The 20,652-nt window shown below is 42.4% G+C and overlaps 1 protein-coding gene across 2 annotated transcripts in view; it reads right to left on the reverse strand.

The window, feature by feature from the left end:
- The window catches only part of sash1b (SAM and SH3 domain containing 1b), a 56,036-nt gene extending 35,624 nt beyond the window's left edge, over nt 1-20,412 (reverse strand). For both annotated transcript variants that reach the window (XM_072365323.1, XM_072365322.1), the window contains exon 1: nt 19,100-20,412. In XM_072365323.1, coding sequence (XP_072221424.1) covers nt 19,100-19,585 — 486 coding nt within the window. In that variant the 5' untranslated portion in view covers nt 19,586-20,412. The remainder of the gene's footprint in view (nt 1-19,099) is intronic.
- Between the last annotated feature and the right edge of the window lie 240 nt (nt 20,413-20,652).

The raw sequence follows: 20,652 nt of genomic DNA on the forward strand, positions 1-20,652 counted from the left end.
CACTGGCACCCTACTGTAAAAATGTTGTTAAAAATCTGGGAGTGAAATTTGACTCCAGTCTTAAATTTGACCCACAAATTAATGCAGTAGTGAAGGCAAGCTATAATGCCGCAGCTATCCATGCCTTTATTAGCTCAAGGTTAAATTACTGCCATACACTGTACATAGCCAAACATCTCTCCACTGCCTACAACTGGTACAAAATGCTGCTGCCAGGCTCCTAACCAACACCCGTAAACATGACCACATCACACCTGTACTTTACTCCCTCCACTGGCTACCTGTAAAATTTAGGATCCAGTTTAAAACTTTGTTATTTGTTTTCAACACAGTTAATGGTCTTGCACCCCCCTACATAAGTGAAACCCTGAGGCTTCACCAATCTGGCAGAGCTCTGCGCTCTGCTGGTCAACATCTACTGGAGGTTCCCCGGTCCAGGTGTAAGCAGTGGGGTGACCGATGTTTCGCAGTGGCAGGTCCGAAATTTTGGAATACACTGCCCTCTGATTTATATACCACCACCGACCTACCTCAGTTCTAAGCCAAATTAAAAACATACTTATTTAAACTGGCTTTTCACTGAAGCTGTGGCTCACCTTTTTGTTGTTGTCTTGTGTTACATGTAACCTACTTTTAAATCTATTTCTGGAATTGTGAAGCACTTTGGTCAATCTCTGGTTGTTGTAAGGTGCTATATAAATAAATGTTGATTGATTGATTAATAAAATCCTGATTTCATAAATGCAGCATGATCTGACAAACTCACCATTCAAGTAAGCTAAAGACAACGTCTGTGCAGAGAATTCGGCTATACTTAGATGTACATTGATCTCCCACAGGGGAAGAAGGTTTTGAACATTTCCTAACACGGGGTGAGGGGTCTCGACACACAGTACAGGAGCAAAATGTATGTCTTTTCACTTTTGTTCTTTCTGGGTGTGGAGCAATTCAACTAAACAAGCAGAATTGCTTGCAGGAGAGGAGAGATCATGTTTCTCCAGTTTTAGCTTCTCTTCATTGGCTCCCTGTTAAATTCAGAATAGAATTTAAGATTCTTCTCCTCACATATAAAGCTCTTAATGACCGAGCTCCATCATATCTTAAAGAGCTCATTGTAAGATATTTTCCTAACAGAGCACTTCACTCCCAAACAGCAGGTTTACTTGTTGTTCCCAGAGTTTCTAAAAGTAGAATGGGAGGCAGAGCCTTCAGTTATCAGGCCCCTCTCTTGTGGAATAAGCTGCCAGTAAATGTCCAGGAAGCAGACACCCTTTCCACTTTTAAGATTAGGCTTAAAACTTTCCTTTTTGATAAAGCTTATAGTTAGGGATGGCTCAGGTAATCCTGAAACATCCCATAGTTAAGCTGCTATAGGCTTAGACTGCTGGGGGACCTCATCTGTCACACCTTTCCTCACTTTGCTCTCTTTTTCCCCCTGTTTAATTTCTCAAATGATATTGTGTACATGTGACATTATTGTGGTTATTAACTTGTGTTTCCCTGTTCCAACAGGTATCCTTTGAATGGTGTTATGGTGTTTTTCCCCCCTCTTTTCCCTCTTTTCGGTCCTCTCAAACCCCAGCTTGTCGAGGCGGATGGCCACCCTTCCTGAGTCTGGTTCTGCCAGAGGTTTCTTCCTGTTAAAAGGGAGTTGTTCCTTTCCACAGTCGCCACAGGAACGCTCAGGACGGGAGATTGGACTGAAGACAAGTTTCGGTGCAATCTGTTGGTTTCCTTAGCTAGGATATTATTTTTTTTTCAATTGGCTCTATATGAATGAATTAGATTATGATTACAATTAATTGAATTCCAATTGGCTTGCATTGGACTATATTATTTAAGTGCCTTGAGATGACAATTGTTGTAATTTGGCGCTATATAAATAGAATTGAATTGAATGACCCCTTTTCCATAGACACCAGAACTGATGTGAGCGGAACAAAAATCTTACGCAAATGTGATCAAACACGGCCCTCACCAATTACAGCATAGATACTTAAGATGGCCGATCAATCCGTTACTGAAATAACAAATAACGTAGGAAGTGTCATAAACTGGCACAATTGGTCTCAGTTAGTTTGAGCTAAGCCTATACTGTATTGCATAACTATTTCAGTCAATGTCTTTTCCATTCTGAATGTATAGCCCCTGATTTCTCTATGCACATGTATTTTCTGTACTGCTGTTCAAGTAATGTAAATAAATGCAATTATATCCCCCTCTTTTGATATTTTTTCCATTTAGTGTAAGAGCATCTATGTAGACACAAGCTGTATAATATCACGATGTTGGCAGTAGGGAATAGGGATTTACCCATGCTACCATGTTTGGCCCCACTTCAGTGCCAAGCAGTATGGGCTTATTCCACCATAATATATCTCATTTAACGTTTCACTAAGTCCCTTGGCACGAACACCAGAGGATGTTTATAAGATTGCTTGTCAAGCTCTGTGAGTTTGTTGCCTGGCTGCCGTACAGTTTATTAAAACACAACTCCAGCATAAATCTTTGATTTGTTTCAGTTATATGTTTGTATTCTTTCCAGATCTTCACTTACTGTTCCACTGCATCTTGATTCCTGCTGTCACAGATTACTACAACCTTGCCATTGTGTTATAGTTTTCAACAGTACACTCTATCATAGCGGTATTAGACCCCTCAAGCTCTTTTTCAGACTGGTCAAAAAAAACAAAAAAACAACACACCAACTTCCTCCAACACAAGTGTTTCATTGTCATTTAGACCAGTCTGAAATGACTCTGCTGTAGTCATGATTATTTATTGGCTCCAGCTCAAGTCGGTATAGATGGAAACAACATTTAGCACATGCTAATTTGAAACAAGGATGCTGCGGCTTGGGCACATCTCACCTTTTCTTTACAGAAGCTTATCGGCCACAATGTCTCATGTGGAGGCTTGGAAACTGTCAGGAACAGCTCGTGTACCAAAAGAGACCAAACTGATGGATTTTACCTGACTGCAAGGCCGCTGGCAACTCACTCTCTGCCCCGCTGTGTGGGTGGTTCAGTCAAAAATAATCTACTAATCCTTATTATCAGAGGAATCGTGCGTATCTAAAACTGTAGTCCAACACAGCCTGCAGGACACTGTTTGATGTCATCCTTTCATGTCATCATAGTTACAGGCTTGTCCCCTGGGAGGTAGTGGCAGTCTGAACTGGTTCTGAATGCATTGTGGCCCTCAGTGCACCAGTTGGAAGGATTTAAATCGGCTTCCTTTAGTGGCTATATCTGTGTTAAGTGAAAAAAAATTAATGAATAAAGACAATTCTTGGTGTAGAGAGAGCATGTGATACCCCTAAGACCTAAAACCACCATCCCACTCTCAGTTCATCGGATTTTGACTTGTGAACATCGCTGTTGGATTTTTATTCATTAAATGATTCGTGTAGTGAGCTTATCAAGATATTTCTAGATATCTAAATCTTTGTTGAAACTTAAAAAAAGAGTAAGAGTAAAAACAAATTCAGAGATTTGCATGGAAGCATGATTTATTTATTGGAGTCATACGTTGTAGTCTGTCATCGGTCTTTTTCTTCAGGATTTTTAAGGCAGGTCTAAAAATCACAGCTGCATTACACAGTGGGAATGAATATATAAGGCCAGCAAAAGCAGACGCCACCTTCAACATCGGCGCATATTAGATAGGCTGACTACAGTGCGTTGGCTTCAGACTAGCAACTTGCTAGTTAACTGTTCTGCCTTCATTATGGGAATGTGTCTTTCCTGGATGCCAGAATATTCTACTAAATCTGAAAAGATAAAATGAGAACAAGAAAATAAAGGGAATCATTTTCTGATGAGTGAAGCTGAAAAGCTCAGAAGCAGATCTGCGCTCAGTAGAGTGAAGGCCAGAGGCTGCTATCATGCACTGCATTTGTTACAGACTGCATGTGCGTGTGCTGAAGTTACTCACTGTGGATCAGTCTTGTGAAGAGCCGGCAGCGCAGTTTGGAGGTTTGAGAGCTGCACAACTAAGAGAACCGAAGTTTCAGAAGTAACCTCCGCAAGTGGGCGTTTGGTGGGTTCAGTCTCTGCTGAGCCAGGGTGACAGAGTCCTTTTCGTTTTTCACTGCCACTGCCGGTGTGCTAAAGATGCACAGATACATCTCAGCTGAATCCTCAGCAGACGGGTGTGCCAAAACTTTTTTTTAGCTCTATTAAAACATTTATGAAAACACCATACATACATACATTTTCAGCCTTGAGCACTCATCTTTTACAGAGCTCTGACAGTTAGTGACCCCTTCCCCTCCAGCATGCACACACATGCACAGAGAGAGACGAACCACTCGGCTTAGAAACAGAAACGCTTATTAGAATGTAAGCGTCGCTGAACAGCTGAGATGTATTACTATACAAAGACAGTGTGGAGGAATGAATCTACCATCAACTTTGCAGGTTTTCAAGACACGTTCAGAGACAACAGAACAAAGCACCCACATCCAAACTGCACCGCTGTGCAGTACAGTCATAAAAAGTGACAATCAATATTTCACAACAAGGCATTACTTCTTATGTGGAGTGCAGCGGCTGGGTTTGCCCTGATTCTTTCACTTGATAACACAACACCCACCCTAATGGTTTCCGAAACATACTCTCACAGTGCTATCACTTTCTCTCAGCTCCCTTGGGAGAAGCTGGAGGAAGCTTCAAAGTCATATGGCGCACATGAAACGTGCCATCTTCTTTCCCAGGAGGCACTGGCTGCTCATCAAAAGCTTTTTTTCTTTAAATAGAGGAACAGGTTTCTTCAGTCACTGAAGCAGGGCAAAGATAAAAAAAAAAAACGCTCCCCAATATTCAAAGTGTTGTCAAATGTAACCAGGTAAGATGTCAAAGGCACGCAGCTCAGAGGCACTTTAAAGAGACAGATGAGCGGGAAAACAAAGACAAAACAAAGCATTGAGTAGGCTGTGGTCAAAACTGACTACAATGTGAAGAAAAAAACCAAACCGCAATAGGACAATGATCAGAGCAGCTAACGCTCACTCACTGAGCTCCAGAATCACGGGCAGCTGAGTGTTACCGAGTTCATTTTCAGTGAACTGCGCAATTCTTAATGACCGTCTACACGGGACGCCTCTCTGAAGAGGCAGCTGTGTGAGACGTCCGATATCGTGCGCAGCTGCCCCACTGGGAAAAGCTCATTTCCCACGCAGGCGTTTAGAATCCTGTGACAGTGATAGTGTGTTTTCCAGGGGACGAGGCCTGGAAATACGGCCGGTAGCATCTGAGTTGCAGGCAGCAGTGCTCATGGTTTTTTTCCTCTGCTTCATGAGTTGCAGTTAAGAGTGAGACTGAGAGCAAACAGAAATTTATCAACATGTCCTCTCATACTCGCTGTCTCCCAGCTAAATGCCTGGAATACCGTCAGTCTTCACAAGGAGTTTAGTGGCACACCCGACTGTTTTTGGGGTTGGATTTGAGAGCAGGGAGGAGAGGAGTCATTGCCTGAGCAGAAAGACAGCGCTCTGCATCGCTTTGCCTCGGTCAGCCAGAACAAGCAGCCTCAGCAGCAAACCTCGGCTGGCGGAGGGATACCTGCCCCAGAGTTTACCCCAGAGGGATACCTGCCCCAGAGTTTTGTAAGAAAACGCATCATTTTGTAATTAATTTAGTTGCAAAACTGTTTATGGGGCAAATTTGTGAATGGGTTTCTGAATGAATCTCCTGTAATGAATGATGACCGAAGCAGTACTTCTAAAAATCTGTGCTGGTGCTTTTAAAATATAAGATATAAGATAAAAAAGTTAGTCTGCAGCCCTGGGTAGCAAAGAAACGCAGCATCTCGTTCATATCATCCCGACAGTCACACACGGTGATGGCGCCATTATTCTGAGGGGGTGTTCGTCTGTAAAAGGTGAAAATCCTTCTCAAGCCTGAGCACAGGTTCCTTTAAGATAATGACCTGAATCATACCGACAAGAGCTGAAGTGACCCTGACAGAGCGTGTCAGCCACTGTGCCCTGCTCCCAAACCCAGTCAGTCAGCTCGGTTTTCAAACATCAACGCAGCTTTGGTGTGAAGCCTAGAACCAAAGAAAAAAGCTGCTTTGTTATTAATCATGTGAACAAACGGTCTCTTATACATTCAACCCACTTTGAAGCACAAAACAGAAAATCAATGCATTTTTTGATGAGAGGCAGCAGAGGTGAACCAGAACACACTGGCACACGGCAGCACTTTTCTCTTCGACCCATCTGAGCATCCATCGTTCGCATGCCACCGTTGGCTCTGCTAAAAACACACCGGAACATTTTGATTCAAGCAGTTAGCGTGGCCAAAGTGTTCTTTATGCTGAGTCAACTGAACTAGACTGTGCTCCGTAGACTGATTTCTAGAATTAATAACTGGAACCTGAGGGAAGGAAGTGGATCAGATTCCCTCTAAAAGCTTTGTCTATGAAAGATTATGATAATCTATACTTTCTATAGGACTTCTCTAAGAGCTACGTAAGCATTAATGCAATCGGGCCACTGGCTATCACTGGCATCTCTCACATTCAGAATATTACCTCTTTTTTTCCACCGCCACAGACTCAGATTTCAAACCTCGGTCCGTAAACGAAAGGAGGATAGATGAACCGAAGAGCGATTATCGCCAAAAGACCACTGTTCAGCTCAGATTTACCGCTTATTTTTAAGAGGATATTTACTTCATGTCTCCATAAATATCAGCACTATAAACCCACGATTTTAAGAAATAGAGGTTTCCATTTATTCAAACTATATGGATAAATAAAGTACATAAAACACCCCAAAACAGAAACAATGACTTCACGTCTCACACAAGCTTGAAATAATCTGAGGTTAAAGGGCGGACCCGAGGCAAAACAAAGAGGAAGGGACTATTTCAGTTCCATTTTTCTGGAATTTCCTCAAGTGAATACATTATGTATGCTGACACGGTGACATTTGGCTCATTAGAGAATCTAAGAAAACCAAAGGCCAGATAATGTGCATTCATTCAAGAGTCGAACACGGCAGTGATTACGAGTCTTGAGGAAACTCTATGCAAATTGATCGCTGGGAAAGCAGATCATCTTACAGTTTGTTATCGTTGGATCTGTGGGCAACTGCTTCAGCTGAACTTGTTATGTGAAATTCCTAAAGGGGGGGGGGGGGGGGGGGGGGGGGGGGTCTGAGCTGCTGTGAAGAGGAAGACAAGTGGAAAATGGGTCATAATCTGAACATACAGACGTCCTGTGGCTTTTTCCTTCTATAAAACACCCGTAGCTTCCCTGAAAGGTTAAGCACAATGTCGTTTTTATGGCTTAAAAGCTCACTTGCACGGACAGAACTTGCTTTGATCCAACCTATACAACCCAGCAGGACGCAGGGCAAGCTGTGAACTCTCGATCTGCAGACGACCAGCTCATGGGGGAAGCACGAGAAACCGCCAGAGCACGCTGGCTGACCCCGAGTGAACAAGCAACCAGAACTGATGTGGCACAAGGTGCATTCCCACTGCCGTCAGCGCCGGCGGGTTCACACCTCGAAAGACTCAAGTGCAGCGGTTGATTCGAGGAACTATTTTTCTAATCTTAAAAAAAACAAACAAAACACATGATCGTATCCATATGTAATCATACAGAAATGTCAGAATCCGTGATTCAAGTACAGGTTTACTGATCACAAAAACACTGCTGATGTCTTTCCTCCTTAGCACACACCTGAAAGCTTCAGACCAGCAAAGCTTCTGCTTTTATAGAGATGTTGACAATCGAGTGCATCTGGTTAGCAGCACATTACAGTCTGGCTGCTACTTTCAATCCTAAAGCCACACTAGAGAAGTTTGTGAACTGTGCTTCAGACTCATTTTGAAATCCTTTTTCGTGACATTCTTGGGCCTGAAACTGTCCAGGGACTGAGATACAGTGGTTCATGACTTTGATTTCTAGCCCCGCGCCACACCGATTTGCTTTTGACATCTTCGAGGGCTTTCGAAGGCGACGTTGTGGCCTTACCAGTGTGTCAACAAATTATGTTTGTGTGGCTGTGGATTTGCTGGGCTCACACAGAGTAGAGGGAGCAAATATGAAGAAAAAGTCAAATTCTCTAGCGTTCCCATGGAGGCTGGACTTCAGCAGATCATCTTCGACTATGTTCTGACATGTAAAATCTTAAAGCTGTGCCTTATCTTTCATAACTGTACAAGATCATAAAATTTCAAAGCAACTAATGCCGTGTGAGACGGGAAAGAAATGATAAGAGCTGAGAAGCAGAACGGTCTGACTGAGCCTCTCTGAGCTGTCGAGGCTGTGGAAGTTAATGCATCAATAAAAGACACTTCATTAACTTTTCTGCTTTCATCTAAGCGGATAATGCTCTTCGTTTTGTTTTTTGTTTTGTTTGTTTCCTTAGGTTTTTAATCACGTGATTTCTGACTGCATCTCATCAAACGTGAAACGAGAGAACAAGAGACAAATCCCCAACTTATAGTAAATGGATAACAGCAATATCACAGTGCGCCGCACATGCTGCAGCAGTGGCATCAGTTTAATCTCTTGCCCTTGAGGCCACTAATGGCACAAAGCCTCACACAGGTGGACTGTAAGTCTCCTATTAGGGGAATGGGAGTGTCCTTTCAGCATATTAGAAATAGCTGCAGGACATGTTTAGCAATGTGAGCATGAAAAACATTTTTTTTTCAGAGTCTGGTCAAGCACACCAGCATGTAACATGAAACAAGCGCCAAATAAAGAGGTCTCCTTTTCACTTTTTTGTCTCCTCCTCACCAGTGTTTCCCGTCTCTCCCCCTAGACAAATCATCTTAGCACAACAAGGTCAAATGAGTCAGATGGCAAACACATCCTAACTGACCTACGGGTGCCCCCCCCCTCCCCTGCAAGAGAGAGGCTGCACAGAATTTATCATTTGAATTGAACAGAATGCAGCACGATGTGATGAAACATGTCGGGGTTGATTTTGTGCTGGTTTCCCTCTACTGCTGGAGCGACATAATCTGGGATATTAAACAAACATTTGCACCTTTTCTGTCAGTCTGTTGAGAAGTTATTTAGAATCATTTGGCAAATTTAATACAATAACAAAAAAAAAAAACCCGATGCTCTCTGGATAATCTGAGTCAGGAGTGAAATGTGGCAAAGATAATCCACTTGTCATTATTTACACACCAGTGTTCTGCTTTAATAGGTAGACCGACACTGAAAGTAAACATAACAAATATACCAGACGAGACGTTTTATAGCTTTGGTTAATTATTCCACAATTCACCAACCGTCTTCCTATAAGTAGAATCATGTCCCGACGGCACGTTGCAAAGCCTCAGCTTAATGCATCCGATCGACGCCAGTCGCATTACTAACATGTGCCATGTTGAATTAGCAGGAATGTACTTACAGTCTGAGCATGTAAACAAACTATAAGCCTCTGTGTATAAACCATTTTTCATAATAAATCAGGACTAATAAATTGTATTATCTATCAAGACTAATGAAAAAAAAAAACAAATTCAACTTCAGTGATCTGAAAAATTAGGTTTCGGATTGTCTCAGAGGTGGTTTTATTCAAGCTTGACAGATAAAAAGGTGAACATTAACTTTTTCCTTCAGCTTCCTTTTTCATTCAATGAAATAATAAAAACAAGTGTGAAAAAATTATTTCAATGCATCTCAATTCAGTGTTTTTCCCCAATGAAAAACTCAAGTAGTGTCAGTGACTCGATGCCATTATGTCTTAAGCTGTTATAAACTACATACAATATTAAGATGTACTAATATACTGTGTGCAGTCATGCAAAACGCAAAAAAATAAGACGCATAAGTAAACAACATAAGACACATTTAACCACTTGAATATTGGTGCTTTGCCATGAAGGAAACCTAAGTTTCCACTAGTTACTGTTAACCCCTTACTTAACTAACCGACTGTTGAAATGGCTTGTTTCACATATGCACATCATACAGCCCTTCTGATATTATCAGCTGGCAAACTCACATATATACTGGTTTTAGCATGTATTAAAAAAGTTCTAGCCCTACCTTGTTGTAGAGAACCTGTGTTTTCGCCACCTTTTGGCACGGTTTAGGGGCGGTGGAGGTGAAGGAACAGGACCCAAATGCAGACTGGAGCCAGAGATAAACTCAAAGGGTTTATTGTAGAAAAATAAAAATCACAGCAATGCTGGAAAAACTAGAAACTAAAGAACTAGAAAATGCCCTAGAGAACTAACAAAACTAACCTATGCAAAACTTTGGAAGGAAAATCATGGGTATGAAAGCTACGAGGAAGACATGTGGGAATGACGGCGAGGATCTGACAATGACTGGGAAGGAAACAGGAGACTAAATACCGTGTAGAGGATGATTACTGATAGACTACACCTGAGGAGAATTAGCACGGGAGATGGGGATGGAACTGGTGACTAACAGGGAACTGAGGGAAACAGGAAATGACAAGAGAAAACTCATAGGAAACTAAACAGGCTAGAAACTAGAAAACCAGAATACAGAACTAAGCCAGAAAAAATACAAAAACAAGGATCGTGACACCTTTAAGCCATTATCTGATGCTGTGTTTGATGTACCTCAGAAAAAGGAATACCAAACTGTGAACCCACGTGTTCGACTAAAAAAGATCCAGCTCTTCAGCTGTGGTTTGTAGGAATAGGAAACATTAATATAAAACTTTGGCACTCTTCCATTACATCTTAGGTGCACCTTACAGTATGGCTCAGGTGGTTTTGGTTTTCTATTGCTGGTAGCACCGCATAACTGTTTCCAGCTGCTACTTTTTTTGGTAGTGCCTTAGCTGAGGTTCCAAGCAAAGTGGAATACTACAAGGTGACGTAGAGATACTGCAGACCTCTGACTGGTCTGAGAAAGTCGTCATTTGTGGGCTTTATGTGTCACAGCAGTAGCGTCCACACCAACACAAGTCCGACAAGAAAGTCCGACACACAGCAAACAACAAATCTCGGACATGGATTACATACTGTGTGCATGATTAATAAATTCATGTTTTTTTAACGGCAGGCATGGATGGGCACTGAGCCCCGTAGCACTCAGTCGTCATGATCTCTCCCAAATTAAGTCATACCCCTCTGAACTAAAAACCTGTCCCAAACTGATTCAGTGCAGTAGCCACTCTACCAGCTCATTTATCAGGTCGTTTTTAATACAAACATCCCCTAAATCAGTGTAATATAAGAAACGCGGACACAGATGCACACAGGGAAGTTGCGCGCCTCATCTCTGTGTCACTGTATCCTCGCATATTCTACGATGGTGAAGAGCTTATTCCGCCAGCCATGAAAAATGAAGCAGGGCCAAGTTGAACTGTGCCAAGCCATACTTGAACATATAATGGAGGAAAGCCAACAGATATTTTATTAATCACTGCGAGTCTGAATCTCAAACAAGTGAATCGAGCAGTGGAATCACGGCGGAGGTAAAGACTCACCCCTCCAATGTAGTTTAAGTTATGAAGTACATGACATATTGCTAGGAAAATGCCAACATGTGAGAAATTAATAATCAGAGCTTAAATGTATGCTATAATGAGTAAAGAACAGAACGAACAGCAGTCTGGGTCATACAGACTTTAATCTAAGTTTCCACTGCCTCCTGTTTTTTCCTGCCTCAAAGCAAAGTCGCTCTCTGCCACACTGTAATTTAAATTCTGAGAGCACCACATAGTTTGAAAGGCCTGTTTGGAGTCGTAACACAATACCTCAAGCAACAGCGAAATAAAGGCTGAAAACAGAGTATTTCAATAAAAAGGAGGCTGCTTAGGGAAATGTTTACACAGCTCAGTCACTCAGAATACTTTTCACTCGAGAACAAGAGAAGCCTTCCTTTCCTGAACTCGCAGAATGAGTCCAAAGTAAGCATATAAATGAAGTGTTCTTTGACAAACTAAGTATGTGATGCCCTTCTCTTGTTTTCTGTGGGTGGAGCCCCTCCACATGCTCTCCTGAACAATTTCTACTTGAAGGCGACATGAAGGCAGAGGGTCATTCACATAGAAAATTAACTGGATAGATAGATATGTAGAAAACAAGCGAGCTTGTACAATTCTAATCTTGAATTCACAAATATAGGTCAGTGATTAAGCCCTGCTTTACACAGCGCTTTACATTATGCATCAGACGGCATTCCCTGTGTGTACAACATATGCATTCCTCATACAGCTCAGCAGGGATGCAACAGAGTGGCGTTGGCACAATGAAAGCTGTCCATGTGCAGTTGTGTTTTCCCATCTTCAGGAGGACAGGAAGACAGCAGCCAGACAGGAAATATCTGAATCCCAAGCTACAAATGACTAGCATGTTTGTGGCATGTCAAGCTTTTAACCAACACCTACCCATCCCATCTGACCCCCCTCGAAGCCATCAGAGCAATAATCCAGCCACATTCCTGTAATTGTCCACTGGTTTGACCTAATCTACTCTGACATAACATCAATAAAGTCCATAAATAGGCCTACCCCACATGGACTAGATGGCAAGCATAAAGACAGCGGTAACAGATAGAGGACATGCAAATAGAAGATAAAGCTGCAACATGACCAAATTGTTTATTTATGCGCTACCGACATACTGAGCTTTATGCCATGGCTCTGAAAGGGAAAGTGCTCCTACTGGTTCATAAAGCTGATTGAACGGACTGAAAGTCATTCAGCTCTTAATCCCAGAATCTGGGTGATAAAAGTCAAATATCAAGCAGACTAAGTTTGCGCACATGTTCAGCAAAAGCTTTTTTCCTCGGCTGAAATGTCCAGCCAAAGCAAAGATTTATTTAATCCCGGATTAGTTTGAATAGTTATCACTGTGGTCAATCCAATGCAGCAAACATAAACAAACAAGTCCGGCACAGTCTGCCATATGAATTTACAAAAAAAAAAGAAGCAAATTCTCACAGTACTTGGCACTGGCAATTACATAAATGATTCACCAGCTATCAAAACTGTAGCCAGTTAGGTGACCGTGGACTCAATTGCTTCTGCTCTACTTCTACGTACAGTAAATGTACTGTGCGGTACGATTAAAGGGGGCATATTTTCTGTGCTTGAAAGCGTACACTCGGGGTGTATGAAGTAAACACCTACTCTAAAGCTGTGACATACCAGAATGACCTTGTTTGGGTCTGGCTTGGTGTGAAAATATGTTCTTCAGTGAACCTTTAACAATTGCAGCTTAATGTGACATCACAAGCTTCACGTCATGCTGCATTCACTGTACCTCAAAAGTGGGTGGACGGGAAACATGAATAGTTTTACATTTACTTGCACTGCTGCTGTACATTTCAAGTAAATTACATTAAAAAAAAAGTAGAGTGAGAAAAAAAAGAAAAGGCTGATTTTTTTTTTTCTGTTGTTGAAATCACGACACAAATAGCCCTTTTCCAGTAACTCTACCCATTAAATATCTTTGCCAGCATATTCCGCTCTGTTATTTTGGAGATGAGCAGGTATTACAGGGCTGACAGAAACATGTAATCATTCACACTCTCACATAGGTAATTTGGGGTTTTCAGTTCACCTAAACACTATGTCTTTGGTCTCTGAAAAGAAACCAGACCACCCGGACGTTAACCCGTGCAGACACAAGGGAGAAAATGCAAAGGCCAATCAGGGGTGTCCCAGTGGACTATCAATTCCAAACCCAGGACCTGAGGTGACCTTTCTAGCAGCTGTTCTGAAGTAAACCAAAGAAAAACTGATTGAAGTCACAACCTATTAAGCTACGAGGCCTCTTCCCTCTCAGAGGGTCATGCATCTACTCTTAAAACTCAACTTTCATGTGCATTCATTCTGTGTTGTGCCAAGCGGATTGGAAAGGTGAGGATCAACACCAACACCTGCCTCTACAGCGCACACTTTTCACCTGGGAAGTTTGCCCAGAGACAGCTGGGACTAACAGAGAGACGGACATGTCCTCAGCGTCCCAGAGAGGACAACGTCGCCCACACTTCAACTATGTGTAAAACCTCATTTTATATCTTTTGTGACAAAACCCAAAATGCATTTGTGATTCTTTACGCTGACTTTAAATCGAAATGTCCACCTCTCTCATTCATTAACACGTCCTTTCAGACCCAAATAATGTTGGTGTCCACAGGTGCCAATGTTTGAAAAGCAATTTTCCATTCAGCATCCAGTTGATAGTAACAAAGGAGGAGACAGCTGTCAGCTGCCTGCTGCAGACCTTGTATTTTGCCAGACTCTATTCAGACTGCCCTTTCTTCTGTCAAAAGGGACCTGCTGGTTTCGCTTGTCCTTGATACTCTGACAGGGCAACACAAGGAAATCTCCTGAGCAGCTAAGATTTGTTAACCATTCCGGGGCTGTCTTTCAGGCAAAGCACTGCGAGGAGGCCCTCTGGGAGCTGAAGCCCCTTTGTGAAGAGGGCTATAAAGGGAACTCTCCCAAAAGAGGCTTGTTAGGATGTCATTAAAGTAGGCAAACTTCAATTTTACATTTTGAAAAAAAGATGTAGATGTTTTAGACAACTGCCTGCAGCAAAAAAAACTGAATCCCATTCCCACTAAATTCTGCTGTGACATTTTGAAGATGCCAACTTGCAGCCGTTTGTCAGCTGATGCTCCTTCAACAGAAACTGGTGTTTGTCCCATATGTAGAAAACCAAGCTTGTTAACGACACGTGTGCGGTTTAATTTGACAGTATTACATCATCTGCATGTGAGGACATTCTTTCAAACATCAACATGAACTAACAGCATTTTTTAAACTGACTTTTTTCATGTATCACTTTTGCTTGATAGTTGGCAGGATGTGCTGTTTCATGTAACCCTTTTACATGAAATCTACAACATTTTCAGAGCAACATTTGACATTGAGCCAGTGTTTATATTGTTTACAGCTCAAGGAGCTTTAATTGCATTACTGTTCTTCCTCACATGGGCTTTTGTGAACCAGTCATGCATACAAAGTACTCAGCAAAGCACACTACTAACTGGAATTGATTGCAATACCGAGTTTTAGGCCTTGCGGAACTGCAAGTCCAATGAAAACAACTTTCTTTTACCTTTTAGAAAGCTTGTTATTGAAAAAAAAAAGGTTTCTTTGTGACGTGCTGATCAGTAGTGTCTTCTTTCCACGTTGCCTTGTATATTGTACAACCCCTATTCAAAAAAGCCTGGGGTTGGAATCAGGGTTGTATATTAATTTATGTCAATCTCAACAATAGCCATCCTTTTTCCCTTTATGCATTTATTTATCTATTTATTCATTTGGTCTGGGATCAAAATCAACATCAAACTGATAAATAGCCCTGTTCTGCACCAATTCAAGTACAGAAATGTTACTTGAGGAGTCGGCCTCGGCCTGAAGCGACACCATGCCATGTTTGGTAGGAAAAAAAAAGGCACCAATGGCCTACATACCTGCGCTCTGTTTAATGGACTAAATCTTATGAACCCGAAAGGCCAAACAGCTCGAAAAATGCAGCTCAGTGCTGCCAACCAGTCTCACCTGATTGACCTGATTCACCGCTGAGCAACTCCGAGTCAAGCTGAGACTCCTGGTCAGACTGATATTAATTAAACGATCATGCCGGTCTCACAATGTAAGCACTCAAAGAGGGTCAAATGGGCCAGATCTAATGTGCCAGAAATGTTGGCCCAGTTCCCATTGAAATGCAGCAGCGTGACATAACATTGTAAATGTAAAGAGGTGAAAGCCGGAGAACCACAGCTGAAAATCATTCATTTGCCAGCGACGGTCAATTACAGTTTGTAGAGGCAGCATCAGTAGATCAGTGTAATTGACGTCTCATTTACAGCTGTAACATAGCTTTTACAGGTTTCCCCTGTGACTGAGCTTAAAAGCAGTAACTCCAGTGGTGGTGGTGCTTTTAACTGTAAAGAAGTAAATCTAACTGTGCTTGTGACCTCTAAAAAGGTTGGAAGTAAATCCCAACGCGCCTTTGCATTTAGTAGTTTGTAACCTCTGAATCTTTCATGAACAGTGTGTGCTTATAGCTGTGAAACTGGCCGGTGCCATTCAGCACTGTGGGTAGAGTGCAGCGACTTTAACGCATACAGCACAGCACAGCACAGATGAAATGAGGTTTTTATTATAAAAATAGAAGAGGATATGCCGAACCCTGCATTCTTTAATGGAGGCACCTAAGTGCACGTATCATATGCATATCGTCGATGATTTGTTGTGACAGAAAGAGCATTTTGATCAAACAAAGAAGCTGCATGAGGGTGGCATGCCTGCCATCAGTCAGGGTTCCAACACATTTTCCATTTCGATTTTCTGATGTCTGAGGTGGTGAACGTGTATTTTCTGACCGTGTATGCCATCATTCTGCTACATCACTGCCAGATTTACTGAGGCCTATGCAAATCAATCACGACCAAATCAGTGCAAAGCTTTTTTTTTTTCTTTTCAGGTTAACAAACCGTGGCGACCAATTCTCCTGTTACCGCCACTCGACGTGATAAATGTACAACGTTGTGGTTTTGTTCTTCCATATTTTTCCAGTGTCTTTAATGGGTAAGAACCGAAACACAGTCTCACGGTGTCTGATAAGTTTTATACAGCAGCCATAGAATATACGATGAACTTTGAATGACACCAAGCTCACTCGCTCTCAAGCTCATTCAGCTCTAAAAGAACTAAAGACTGTATATAAAAAATAGATGCAGCTTCAGAGAAAAAGTATCTTATAAAAAACTGCTCTTCACCTCCGTTCTCTTTAATGTACACCAGGGGCGACACCTCTGGCTGTAAAACATAGGTCATCTATAAGAAAATTACCCCAATTGTCACTTTAATTGTTAACCTATTTCCAGACGAGTTCAAGTTCTTTCATAGGTCAGTTTAAGTTTCGAAAACTGGACACATTTAGAGTAAAAAAGACAAACCAGGTATGCTTTGAGGCTTAGCGAACTTGCGTTTAACAAGTTGCTAACATGTGGTAAATAGTCTGCACTTGTATAGCAACATAGCACCGTTTGTGACGCCATGCAAGCTTCTGCCAACTTGGGCCACGATGGCTGGTCTGAAGAAGCCTCAATGTAAGGAGATGCTGGAGACTGAACCGCAAGCTTTGCGATTAGCGAGGAACTCGTTGTTTTCCGTGTCGCTCATGCAGCTGTATGCAGCTGTATGAGTGCGCGTGCTTCTGCAGGTTCATAAAAGGTTATAAAAGCAACACCAGAGAAGTTTGTGAACCTTAAAACTATGTGCCCGAGACTCATGCTGTAGTACATTGACTTTTATTGTTATTGATATTGTTACTGAGATACCACAGTTCACGACTTTGATTTCCTGCCCCGCAGCGCAGTTTTGCTTTACGATTTGTTAACTTCTGAGGGCATCTTTTTGGTCTCATCAACTCGACAAAAAAATCCATGCGTGTGGGGGTGCATTTGAAGGGCTCACTTGGAGATTTGTTTTCGTTACAGCGGTGGGCCGCATCCCAGAACTGTAGGGGGAGCTAAAGAGCTAAATACTTTCCAAATTCTCGAGAGTTACTTTAAAGCATGAGGTCTCAAAAACCAAGATAGCTTTAGCTAAAACATTGTACTTGAATGTTCGAAATGGCAGGTAAATCAAGCTGTGATGTAATGGTGGGTATGTGTAGCTTTCACACATGATCTGAGAGAAAAGCCCAGCTTGTTTCATCTGATCAGTTTAAGAAATTTAGATTTTTATCCCTGAGAGATTAAAACAGGGAAAGATGTCTGTGAACACAAGAAAGTCCAATACTTTCAAGACTCCACTAAGCCTGCTCCGTAAGTGTCCAGTCGCTGTTGAGGGGAAGCTTCTTAAATTTTTCATTTGGTGAAAAAAAAGAGAAAGCAACCAGAAGCGTGCCTGTGCGTTTGAAAGAAGAAGAAAAAAAAACCCTCTCTTTGCCAAAAACCACTGCGGAGAACACAGACTGTGCCTTAGGCCTGAAACTGTAAAAATATTTTTGGGCCCTGCCCAACAGGGCTTGTAAGCAAGGATTCATTCTGACAGTCTGTTACTCTAAAACCGAAACAGATTCATGTCGCTGGTGCACGATCCACCGACTAATGTTAAACAGGAGTTTTCTCTTGTGTAATTAGATCCATAATTCATCAATCGCATCCACCGTGGACAGACACAGATTGTTGAAGATAAGCCAAATGTGTCATTCGGCTTTTCATCTGGCTGGCCACAGGGCATTCGCTGAGTCTATCATGGGCGATCCTCTGCAATTACATCAACAACAATCTCTGTCAGCAGAGAATAGCTCCAGAAATATAAGGACAACACTTTCAGTAAGTGTATCATCTAGTCTAAGCATCTGTCATCTGGGCAGACTGATCCATTGCCCCAGTGACCACCTTCAGAGCTCAGAGGATTTCAGTTTTGCTCGCTCCGGGGTTATGCTTTAACCATATAAAGTGAAGCTTACATCTTCAACGGATTATGGCATTTTTTCCCCCCCACTAAGCTATATCTGCCAGCATTAGTACACATGGTATAAAGCCACACTGACAAGGAGAAGTCTAGCCTGTGGTGTAACTTGAAATTCTAGATAAGACTCTATTTATTTTCTATTTTTTCCTCATTGTTGCCCAAACTGTGAAAAATATCAGCATTGTTTCATGTGTGTTCATGACCGGCAGCACTTGTATTTAAGAGCTTAAGTTGTGTTGCAGTGTCAGTATTTCAGAAGTGTGAATGGATTTCATCTATGTGAAATGCAACACGTCTGGATGTTTGGATATAAAAAAAAATAAATTCAGCACTGTGCAAAAGTCTCGAGTCCCTCTTCATTTCTTTATATACTGTCAGGAAAACATGAAACAGGTGAGGTGATTTATCAAACCTTACTCTCCTTACTTTTAGGATATCTGGCTGTCCCTCCACAGAGCTCCCCACTCACACAGCTCGGTCAGTTTTCATTCAGCTAAACAGGGCCTTAGTGTAAGTGTTTTGAATCTCAGCAGATCTTTGCCAAAGATAACAACACATCTTCGGAGCATTAAAGCGGAATCAGAGACATTTGTCACGCCCGTCATCACATACACAAACAAAGTAAGCGTACTAAATTCAGTGAGACAGCTCTGGAAGACACAGAGTGTAGTCTCTGAGACTGTGTCCTACCTTGTGGGTGTAGGGCGCCTGTCCCAGGTTGATTCCATCTTTTGCAAGTTTATCCCTTAGCAGCACCTTGAGCTTCAGTTTGGGATAAGTCACAAAGTCATTACAATCGGTGAACCTCAGGTTATGGTTTCCAGGACAGGAGGCCTGGTGCACTCCTGCTGTCTGCTGTGTGTGTGACCTCAGTGCCCCGGAGTCGTCTGCTCTGCCTGAAAGGAAAGTGTGCCGACTGGCAGATGTGTCCACGGGCTCTAAGGTAAAATAGTAGCCGGGTGCTTGCTTTTTGTCCCCCTCTTTCAGCACCTGCACCGCTGTGAGCAGCCTGTGTCTGTGGTACTGAATGCGAACTCCTATTGCATCCAGATCTGGTTCACCAATCTGTTTGCAAACTTCCAGATCATCGTAGCCATTGTCGAGGAAAGATTCCATATACTGGGCCAGATGGAGCTTCGACAGCCACTGGAGGACGAGATTTGGCCCTTGGCTCATCTTAAAACAGGATCAAGGAGGCTTACCTCAATTACACATCATCATCATCATCAATGCTGTTGTTGTGTTGTGGCTGTGATGTGCGACAGTCCAGCAATGTGGAAAGTGCAAAACCCACCTTGCAAACAGTCCCAGGTTCAGCGCTCCAGATCAAACACATCTGCTAGTGAGCCTCAGAAAGCAAAGCATTTTTTGGAGAAAGCAGGACGGGGCTGAACTGTCTGAAAACCCAGATCTAAGCGAACACTGGTTGATACATCTGTCCCGTTTCTGCGCAAAAACAGTCGAGACAGGTTCAGTCTGTAGTTGCATCTCTCACAGGTGTGTAAGTTAACAGCGCGACGAAACGAGGACTGTGTTGCAAGCCTCGAGAGTCCATCAGACGAATTTACCCGTTAGTTAGCTTGACTTCTGAATATAAAGCTCGTCAATTCGTTAAGTTACACTAAGCCGGTGAAAGACTCTTTCACCGAGTCAGTAACGTCCTTTCAGAAAAACACAAACGAAAAAAGAAGCACCGTATCGTTAACAGTTGGTGTACTCTCAGTCTGCATCCATCCTCTTTGTTTCAGCCCGCCGCTAAGACGCTGAGGTCCATCAAACATTCATCCGGAGCAGAGTCTGAGAGACTGCCGCCGAATCAAGAGTGACAAACAACAACCGCGATAACGGCGATTTAAAAGAAGACATACGACTCATCCAAATCCGCCCAGACTTCACTTGTTGTTGCTTACTTTATGTATCTTGAGGCTTTCGCCGTTTTCAAGTTTGCTGTCCCTCCTCTTCATCAGCCGGAACAGCCAGAGTGAGGATGCTGCCCCGGCTCCAGACACCGCTGTAGTTTCTACCTCGCTTGACGACGGGAGTTCTGCGAGCACTGGCGCCACCTCCAGGGGCTTCTGGGAAATGTAGGCCAAAGGACGTTCACCGACAAACTCTTTCTAAACTTTGAAAAAAGCAAATTTGACTGCCACTGATAAATTAAATAATATTGACCAGTAACAAATACTATTCACCATACTCATTTACACAGCTACTAATACGTTTAAACTTAAACAGCTGAGAAA

Source organism: Leuresthes tenuis, unplaced genomic scaffold (assembly GCF_036924035.1).
Source record: "Leuresthes tenuis unplaced genomic scaffold, fLeuTen1.0.hap1 SCAF_15, whole genome shotgun sequence".
Taxonomy (NCBI): domain Eukaryota; kingdom Metazoa; phylum Chordata; class Actinopteri; order Atheriniformes; family Atherinopsidae; genus Leuresthes; species Leuresthes tenuis.